Genomic DNA, 10,626 nt, shown 5'->3' with positions numbered 1-10,626 from the left:
GGGGAAAGGCGAAGGATTAAGCGGTTTAAAAAATGGTGGTTCTGTTCAAATGGACAGTTGATGGTGAGGTAGATTCCTGTTCGCTGTTAGATATCCTCCAATGCGGGTGGGTGCAACGGCGTGATTGATTTTATGATGAACTAATTTTGTTCGCGCAGCGACAACAGTCAAGCTACCGATTTAACAAAATATTTATCATCTGGCCACCCTGGAGTCGAGTCACTCATTTTTATGAGCTGTCATCTGTCAAATCTTGCTGGCGAAAAAGTGCCGCATTCGTGTGATTGGTGTGGCTTTTGAAAAAGTGGTTTTACTGGTTGATATTATCAATTTTACTAACCAAATCACCGTAAATGTATGGATATTTACTACGAGTTTCATAAAATCATAAGGAATAACAGTGAGCGGTAAAGCAAGAAGATAAAAACAAGTTATTTTGTGGCACCCGTAACGGGGTGCAGAAGCCAAAATCAAAGATGGACGACAAACGCGATGGTAAGCACCAGCTATGAGTTCTCGATTCGTTTTTTACAACTAGCCTGCCGCAAACGGTTGTTGTTTATTTTGTGTCGATAAAAAAAAGTTGGGGTTTTCCTTGCAGGTAAAAAGCGTGATAAAAAGATACGAAAATCGCGTAGCCCTAGTCGTGAAAAACGTCGGACGCCGTCTCGAAGCCCCAGTTATGGACGTCGACGACGTGACCGCAGTCGCAGCAGGGACCGCATTCGAAGACGCTCGCCCAGTCCACCGCCGATGAGGAGACGAGGTCGAGGTCGTCGCAGTCCCAGTCGTAGCCCACCGCCTCCGCCGGGAATGCAGATTCCACCACCGCCAATGATTGGGAACCCGGCTGCGGTGGCCGCATCCGCCTACATGGGAACCGGCCCGCCCATGTACGATGCTTATGGCGGTTATGCCGTTCCTCCGCCACCAGCACCGACCTACATGGGAGATATGGGCGCGGGTTACGGAGCATATGACTACGGAGGGCCGAGCGTGCCGCCGCCGGATGGTTATGCTGGTATGATGAATGCCCAAGGCACGATGATGATGGGACAACCAGGACCGCCTGGTGAAGAGTATGGCGGCGCCGGAGGATGGAATGTACAAGAAACCGAAGAAGAGAAACGCAAACGGGAAGGTAAGCAAAATCTGCTTCAGTGGGTTGTTTTTTAAGAAAAATTTTCGAATATTTTTCATTCGGTCTCTATTGAAATAATTGTTCAAGCATTTAATTTAGCATATTTCGAATATTATTTATTCCAGCCGCTATTGCGCTGGAGGTTCGCAACCAGCGCGCATCGCTAAAGAAACAACGGGATGATTACCGCCGGCGTGCAAGTGCCCTAAAACGGGAGTTGAAAACTTTGAAACAGCAGCGTTCGGATTTGTGCTCGGGACGGGATCCACCATCGCCAACGACCAACAGTTTTGTCAAGGAAAACGATAAGCTACAGGTGAGTGATGGTTGATCGGGAATCGAGCTGAACGTTTCTGCGACTATAAACGATTCAATCCAACCGTTCAACAGTTTATTTTCAAAGTCGAAACACTCTACACCTCTGAAATTCGGATGGCTCTTCAATCTCTCCGGAAGAGCATTCGCTTCATGATTTAGTTCTTGATTTCTGTAGTTCCACACTCGTGTGCATTTTTTTGTATTCTCTGTTTCAAACGCAACACTTTTCCCCGCAGCATTTGATTGTGTGCGTGCCTTCCTTCTTCACATTGATTCGAATGCTCACATAATTGTCTGATGCGGCTGATACCATCCAGGAGCACAATGCGGAAATTACAAGGCCCTCACGGGTGTCATTCCTTCCCGACTCGTGTCAACGCCAGACAATCTGGATATTCAAAATTCTGCAATCAAAACAGCTTTCTTGGCAGCGATGTTTTGATTGAACTCCGATTTCAGGTTCGTCCACGTTAGGGAAGGGATGGCCTCGTTCGATCCTTGGACCCATTCGGAGCGCAGAGGGAGACAGAGAGATAGTTGCGTGGACAACTTTGTTGGCGCTGTTAGTAGACTTTATGTATTCAACCGATTGATCGAAAATTGTACACATTGTAAGGGCGTGTTGTAAGAAATGGGCCGGAGTTCAACTTACATCCGCTCAGATAGGGCTCATATGTAATGATTAGTTTGTAAGTCTGCCCCGAGGACCACTGGAGAAGCCGCAACTGGAAGCGCGATCGACCGACCGGACTTGAAGCGAATACCGAAAAAGATTTTCTTTTCTAGCTCTGAGACAGAAACAACCAACTGATTGAATTTGCCCACACACAGTAGAAAGGTGTCTTAGCTTCGATAAGTTGCTAATCTCACGCCTCAGTCCCAATAAGAATGAAGCAGCAAGGTTATCCAAATATGATATCATACCACTTAATACACCCGTAGGGACATCCGATTTCGACTAATTGTTTGCCATATATTTTTTGCTTCCTTTATCCCGAAACCCTTCCGAATGTCCTTTTTCGCCATCCCACCGTCACCTGTTACAGTCCCAGATCCAGAGCAAGATCAGCACGATCGAGAACGTGATAGACATGCTGGAAGGAATCATTGGAAAGGACAAGACACCGACTCCACCACCGCCGCCAATCAGCGATTCGCCGAAGAAGTCCTCCAAGAGCCCAAGCAAGGAGCGAGGCAAACGATCGGAATCAGGTTCGCCGGAACGACTCAAAAAGGAAGTTCTACAGACAATGAAGCGTAAGGACAGGAAAGATGATAAGTAAGTATTGATACCTTGTTGACTGATTCAAGCCAAACATTGGTTAGATTAGATTTCCAGAAATTTTCATTCCACTGCATATTGAATATTGATTGTCGCATTGCAAAATCCATGCATTTTCATTTAAAGAAAATTTATTTCTTAGATCCGCAGTTAAAACCGAACCAAATGACGCGGATCACAAACGGAAGCCGCAGTACAATTACATCTACTACGACCCGGAACTGCACTGGTGTTCGGTGTGCAACATATTTCCAAAAACGGCCAAGGAATACCTCAACCACCTGCATTCGGAACAGCATCGCTCCAAGTTGACTGGCGAGGTTTCGAAAGATTTCCCCTGGAGGGAAAAACAAACAACGGAAGATCCCAAAAACGATCCGGATCTACCGAGCAAGCGGACACCCATCCGAGGGCTGCAGTTCTTCGTACCGGCGACCGCGTGGTATTGCAAGATTTGCGACTACTGGATGGGCGATCTTCCCAGCGCTTCAGTGCATCTCAAATCTTCGAAACACAGCGATCAGTATGGGGTATAGAATTGGTAACTTTCCCATAGAACTGCATCACTGACGCACATCTTTTATCTTACAGGAATTTATTGACTCGCATACCAACTTCGAGATCGACTGGATGTCGGACCGCCAAAAAGCTTATGAGAAAATGCGAGATAGCGATCGGCAGCCACAAGCGAACACCAAAACGACCGATAATGCCACACCGGCAGCCGTGCTGTCCGCCGTTGGAGGAGGTGATGTTGATTTCATAACCGGAAGTTCATTGCAGAAGGAATCGGGTGAAGGTAAAAAGCGCAAAAAGTCTAAAGATGATAAAAAGGAGAAAAAGAAGAAGAAGCGATCCAAGAAAAAGAAGAAACGAGCGGCTTCCTCGAGCAGTTCAAGCTCCAGCTCCGATTCAGATTCGGACTCGGATCAAAAGAGCACCAAAGGTGACGGGTTTGATCCAGCCACATCGATTCGGGTTGCCATGCGAAACTTGCTCAAAGCGCAGGAAGCAGCAAAGGATGCTCAACAGGTGGAAGAGTCTACTGCAGGCAAATGGACCGTTGTTCAGACAGCGTCGGTGCCGAAGGAGCTAGCCGCTCCACCCCCTCCCTTCATGACAGATGGAGCTGAAAGTCGAGAGAAGAAGCGCGACGAACTGATGATTTCGCAGTGGGTCACCCCGGATCCGATTATTTCCGAATCGGAGAAAAAACTACTGGAGCAGTTGAAAGGTAAGTTGAAGAAACGGGATGATGGACCGCCGGGTTCTGGTCGTCATCAAGACGATGAAGGTCGTGGTCGAGGTAACGATAGACGCAGCAAATCAAAAAGTCCGCCATGGCGTCGAGGTAGCCGTAGTCCAGGGCGACGTGGTAACAGTCGGAGTCCAATAAGGCGTTCCAGTCGAAGTCCTATCAGACGAGGAGGTTTCAGAAGAAGTCCAATGGATCGTCGACGAGAACGAGACTTTGATCGTGGACGGTTCGACAGAAGACGGCGTAGTCGATCGCGCGGCCGCCGAAGTCCTAGCTATGGGCGCGGAAGATTTCGCATGAGAAGATCGTATTCCAGATCCAGGTCTCGCTCTCGATCGCGCGGTCGTCGAGTGATCGAAAAACCGATCGTCAATTTCCCTCCGGAGCCGAAACCCAAACCAGAGAAGAAGATCAAAGAGAAAAAGGACGACGATAAAAAGGAAAAGAAACCCGTCACGTTGGCCATCGGTCAAAAGAAGTTGCCATTCATTGGACGAATGCCAGTATTCAAAAAACAACAACAGGAAGCCAAAAAAGAGGAGGCGACTCCGCCTGAAAACACCATTGGCTCAGCTACCGCAAGTGTTGAAAACGGAACAAAGCAGCAACCTGAAGAATTCGTCGACATGATGCCGGATCCGTATCAGTATGTTGCCCTAATGGGTGCACCTCCGCCTCCACCTTCTCACCCAAGCAAACCGGATAGCATTCTTCCACCGGGAATCGATGAAGCGGATGCAGATCTTGTTCCAAAACCCATCAGCGACGCCCCCATTCCACGCAAGGGGCCGCTCCCAAAAGATTTCCAAGAAGCTCTGGACATTCTCTTCGATGGCGACAAACCCAAACCAGCGGACATCATAGCCAACGAGACCAAACTCCCTGAGATGGTTCCCCAGGTTCCGATCGTTCCGATCATCGACACCGATCAACCCCAGATGATTGTCCCGGAAGCGATCGAAATCTACAACCAACAGATTGCCGCGCAGTATAGCACAGCAGTTGTATCGGCACCGGCCATCGCCTACGACGATGAATCGCAGAATCAGCCTCTTGAAATGGCGAAAGCCACCGACATGGCCGTGGACCATTCGGCGGACTCACTACCCCCGGCACCGACGGATAGTTCTCCCCCAATGCCTCCAACTGGTGAAAACGAGTCAGTGGAGCCAATGCCGCCTGCTCCTCCACCGCCGGAAATCGAAAACGAGGAAACGCGTCGGAAACGGGCCGAGCTGGAAGAGCTTGCCATGCTGGGCATTGATGCGGATGACATGGCGGCACAAATTTTCTAATCTTCAGCACGTTTTATTTTCTTAGGTTCCTTCCGCTGTTGGGCGCCGCCATGCGGACGGAGTAGACCGTTCCAAGGCGTAAATTTGGTCACATTAAGTATACAAATACAGTACACCAAACGTAGCCTACATCGATTTTTGTAAGTTCTAAATAACTTGTATTTTATACTACATTGATACATTGAATGATTATCTGATTAAGATATGCAAAACATGGTTCCCATTTCCAATAGACAACTGTTGAAAATATAGAGCATGCAGTTTGTTCAATGATCCGAAAGACTTCCCTAATTGGCGGAAAAAAATTGAGGGTAAAAACAAAGGATGCTTTACGCGTTTCGTGTGATTAAAATTGAAGAAAATGAGCATGAGCATAAGCATTATGACCGCACCATTCGTAGTTGCTACTCCGTGATTGTCGCGTACATTTTTTTTTTGCAAACTGTTTCGGCTTGTTTGGTGCATGAAATTTGACTGGATAAAATGTAAATATTCGCATAATCAGAGTGTTTTAATGTACATTTCCCAACACTGCCCAAGACAGATTGGCAAGCTTCCAATGCGTGAGAGTGAATGCGATTCTTCAAATTTGTGCGTTTGTTTTTTAATTTGTTTATTTTAAGGCTCACCCGCCGTGTAACAGCTTTACAAAGCCAAGATTTATTTATTTATTGCAGTCGGGATTCGCTGTTTGGGATTTTAATACTTGGACGCAAGGGGGTCCCTGAGAAAATCATCGGCGTCATCAAGGCGCACAGTACGAGGCCTTCTCGTGTAGAGTACTGCACAATGGATTCTTGTCCGACCCTATCCGGGTCAAAACTGGTGTTTTCCGCTAGCGGTAATGGCCGCCAGCTTGCCTGCGGGTTAGTCTCTGATTTGACGTTTGTGGAGGTCAACTGCACCCACCGTTCGAGCATTTTGATCAATGTGGTATATAAGTAGGGTGACCATATGAAAATTTTCGAAAGGAGGACAAGTCACCCAAATCGAAGCGAAAAAGGAGGACATTTGGTTGGAAAAGGAGGACATAGAAAACAAGATATCGAATTCAAAACTTTGTTTAACACTTGATATTTGCCATCTTTCATTTTGGTTCAGAATATTACAGTGGAACCGTTCCTACCTCCCTCTTACTGGATCTAATCGAGAAAAAAAAGCACCCAGAAGTTCGGATAAGGAGGGGATGTTTTGGCTTAATCAGCTCGCATTTTAAGTAATTTTTTGGTATGGTGGGAGCGCAAAAGTGAACTTTGACCGTTAAGGTGCTTGGAACTGAATGTGAACCATAAGTGAACCAATTGGTTTGGTTAGGAACAAATTTAAGTTCAATCTGAACTTCTGGTTGCTTAAGTTGTTTTTTTTACAATTTTGTATACTAAAATTAATTGTGAAGCATTACACAAGATGCTCCTGCGGAGATTTTTCCTCCAGATTAACTAATAATCACAAATCCAGGCATGCGAATAAGAATGACACCGTAACTGTAAGACCATGAACTGTTGTTTGAAGAAATTCAAAACTGTTTACTTCAGGGAACGTATCGTGCAACGCGAGCAAAACGCAATTTGATGCGTGCTTATTCGCGTTTTCTTCTTTTAGTCTATTTTTCACAATGTTTATTGTTTTAATATCTTCGACACAATGATTGAACTCAAACACTTATGCAAAATATGTTTCATATTAGAAAGCAAAATCGCAAACGTGTACAACTACTTTATTAACGAATTGATCTCAGTTTTTTTTCGATAATCCAAAGTTCCGTAGTTTTTCAGAGGTTAGCCAGCCTAGGGCTGCAAGCCTTTTTAATAAAGAAATAAAAAAAGTCCATGCAACCAATTACTCAGAATATTCAAAAAGGAGGACATTTTAGTGCAAAAGGAGGACATCCGATTTTTATTGAAAAAGGAGGACATGTCCTCCTTTAGGATACCATATGGTCACCCTATATATAAGAAGGCTTGAATTCACTTAACCAACACCTTCTCACATGCCACATTGGTCAGAATGCTTGGAGCGGTGGGTGCAGTTGACCTCCACAAACGTCAAATCAGAGACTAACCCGCAGGCAAGTTGGCGGCCATTACCGCTAGCGGAAAACACCAGTTTTGACCCGGATATTTAATATTTAGCTGGTTGAAACAACTTGAAACGCACATTTGATTCATAAAAAGTTTTCGTTCGCTTCAAATGCAACAATATGTTTGATCCAAACATATTTATTTTTGATGCCAGAACAAACTGAATTTATGTTTGGAATTACCTAGAAGATGTTTGTTCTTATCGTAGTTTTTTCTGCGTGTCACCACCGATGCAAACTCGCGGTGGGTGGCTCACATTGTCGTCTCTTGAACCTCTTCCTATCATGTACTTTGTCTTCGACGTATTGATGACTAGTCCGATCCGCTTAGCTTCCCTCTTCAGTCTGATGTAGGCTTCCTCCATCTTCTCAAAGTTACGTGCCATAATATCTATGTCGTCGGCGAACCCAAATAGCTGGACGGACTTATTGAAAATTGTACCACTCGTGTTAATCCCTGCTCTTCATATTACCCCTTCCAAAGCGATGTTGAATAGCAGACACGAAAGACCATCACCTTTCCGTAACCCTCTGCGGGTTTCGAAGGGACTCGAGAATGCCCCTGAAACTCGAACTATGCACATCACCCGATCCATCGTCGCTTTGATCAACCGTGTCAGTTTATCCGGAAAACCGTGTTCGTGCATTAGCTGCCATAGCTGGTCCCGATCGATTGTATCATATGCGGCTTTGAAGTCGATGAATAGATGATGTGTGGGCACGTTGTATTCGCGGCATTTCTGCAGTACTTGGCGAATGGCGAACACCTGGTCCGTGGTGGAGCGTTCGCCCATAAAACCCGCCTGGTACTGCCTCACGAACTCCCTTGCAGTTGGTGCTAGTCGACGGCATAAAATTTGGGAGAGTAGGGTAAGATGTGGCAAGATGAGTCGCCTAAGGCGAACCCTGAATATCTCAAAACAGAAACATTTTAATTCAACTTTTCAACATGGATCTATAAAAATAGCTCATAATCTGTAAGCCAGGGGTATGAAATAACAAAAAGTCCACTTATTATTCCACTTCGAGTCATTAAAGTAGAAGTCTATTTTTCTGTCAATCAAAAAATGGCGGGGTAAGATGGGTCAAACAGCGGGGCAGGATGGGTCACCTTTAAATACTGCAATTAATATTGTTTTTATTCCCAATATTGATTTACACACAGATAGAAAGCTTTATTGTCAATGATTATATTGAATAAAAAATAATGTTTAAGCCTTGGATGAAGAAATGGCGCTACATTTAAAAATGTCTGAAAATTCTTATGAAAACAAGCCGTCTAAGTATAGCTTTCTTAAAAACAAAAAATAGACATTTTTAATAAACAAATTAACATCATTATGTCAAAAGTAACCTTAAAATGATTAAACCAGCAATGGAAAATATGTTTTGAATACGAACTATGCACTTCAGTATGTGCTGACCCATCTTGCCCCATTTGTAAGTTCATGTTAGAATGTCTAATTTTCGATCAAATTTATTTATTTCAACGCAGTTAGTATAACATCACCTACATTACTTATAATACGTTCACTATGTTACTAAAAATGTTTAAATTTCACATTGCTCGACGAGATTACACGTTTTATAGAAAGTGTGTTTTGCATAAGAAACAATGCTGAAAAATATTTTACCTTGCCATACTCGACCAAAATAAAATTTTATCATCAAATCGAGTGATAATAAAGTAGAACCAAATTATTCCTCCTACAAAGTCATAATCTCCACATTAAAATGTACACGATGCTAAAAAACGGCCCTGACCCATCTTACCCCGTGACCCATCTTGCCCCGCCTAACCCTACCTTGTAGGCGGCGTTCAGCAATGTGATTGCGCGGTAGTTGCTACAATTTAGCTTATCGCCCTTTTTGTAGATGGGACGCACGACACCTTCCATCCACTCCTGCGGCAAAACTTCCTCCTCCCAAATCTTGGTAATAACCCAGTGCCTCACGTGTTTAAATAGCTCTCCTGGTAGTTGGTCAACCCCAGGGGCTTTGTTGTTCTTCAGCCGGCCAATCTCCTTCTGGATTTCCTGGAGATCCGGAGCCGGTAAAATTATGTCCTGCGCGCCTTCTCCCAGGTCCATCACCATCATTTATTTAGTTTACATCTAAACAGATAACACTGAATCACCATACCGCCATCTTCGTCTGCCACATCGCCATTCAGGTGTTCTTCGTAGTGCTGCCGCCACCTTTGGATCACCTCACGCTCGTTCGTAAGAAGGTTCCCGTTTATGTCCTTGCACATATCAGGCTGTGGCACGTGGCCCTTACGTGAACGGTTTAACTTCTCATAGAACTTTCGTGTGTTATTAGCGCGGTACAGTTGCTCCGTCTCTTCACGGTCTCGATCTTCCTGCTGGCGCTTTTTCCTCCGGAAAATCGAGTTTTGTCTGTTCCGCGCCTGTTTATATCGTGCGGTTTATATCGTCCATGCTGCATTTTTCTCTTTCACCAACTGCTCACATTCGCCGTCATACCAGTCGTTTCTCTGATCCGGGGGCACCGTGCCAAGTGCAGCGGTTGCGGTGCTACCAATGGCGGATCGAATATCTCTCCATCAGCCATCTTTAAGAGACGCTGCGCCTAGCTGCTCTTCCGTTGGAAGTGCCACTTCCAGCTGCTGCGCGTATTCTTGGGCTAGTCTACCGTCTTGTAGCCGCCCAATTTTAAGCCGCGGCGTCCGACTTCGACGCGTGTTGTACACCGTCGAGAGTTTTGAGCGCAGGCATACTGCAACGAGGTAGTGGTCGGATTCAATATTCGCACTGCGGTAAGTGCGGACGTTCGTGATGTCGGAGAAGAATTTACCGTCGATTAGAACGTGGCCGATTTGGTTTTCCGTTTCTTGGTTAGGTGATCTCCATGTGGCCTTGTGGATATTTTTGCGGGGAAAGAAGGTGCTTCGGACTACTATTCCGCGGGAGGCTGCGAAGTTTATGCATCGTTGGCCGTTGTCATTCGATACGGTGTGCAGACTATCCGGTCCGATGACCGGTCTATACATTTCCTCCCTTCCTACCTGGGCGTTCATGTCACCGATGACGATTTTGACGTCCCGCAGTGGGCATCCATCGTATGTCTGCTCCAGCTGTGCATAGAACGCTTCTTTCTCGTCGTCGGGTCTCCCTTCGTGTGGGCAGTGCACGTTGATGATGCTATAGTTTAAGAAACGGCCTTTAATCCTCAGCTTGCACATCCTTGCGTTGATTGGCTGCCACCCAATCACGCGTTGGCGCATCTTAC

The 10,626-nt window shown here is 45.6% G+C and overlaps 1 protein-coding gene across 1 annotated transcript; it reads left to right on the top strand.

Annotated features, from left to right (window-relative positions):
* The first annotated feature begins 236 nt into the window (after positions 1-236).
* LOC134224865 (zinc finger matrin-type protein CG9776) lies at positions 237-5,545 on the top strand. Its single transcript, XM_062704503.1, has 6 exons — positions 237-495; positions 602-1,141; positions 1,267-1,457; positions 2,506-2,738; positions 2,884-3,271; positions 3,333-5,545. Exons 1-6 carry the CDS (start codon positions 477-479, stop codon positions 5,292-5,294), a joined length of 3,333 nt encoding a protein of 1,110 aa, XP_062560487.1. The 5' UTR covers positions 237-476; the 3' UTR covers positions 5,295-5,545.
* Positions 5,546-10,626: the final 5,081 nt, after the last annotated feature.

This window comes from Armigeres subalbatus, chromosome 3, assembly GCF_024139115.2.
Source record: "Armigeres subalbatus isolate Guangzhou_Male chromosome 3, GZ_Asu_2, whole genome shotgun sequence".
Taxonomy (NCBI): domain Eukaryota; kingdom Metazoa; phylum Arthropoda; class Insecta; order Diptera; family Culicidae; genus Armigeres; species Armigeres subalbatus.
This window is presented reverse-complemented; position numbering and strand designations above follow the sequence as displayed.

Bases quoted from the DNA above. Each gene is read 5' to 3' on its own strand.
- LOC134224865 (XM_062704503.1), top strand. The intron at 1,458-2,505 runs GTGAGTGATGGT...CACCTGTTACAG, and splicing joins AGGAAAACGATAAGCTACAG to TCCCAGATCCAGAGCAAGAT. The intron at 2,739-2,883 runs GTAAGTATTGAT...TTTATTTCTTAG, and splicing joins AAGGACAGGAAAGATGATAA to ATCCGCAGTTAAAACCGAAC.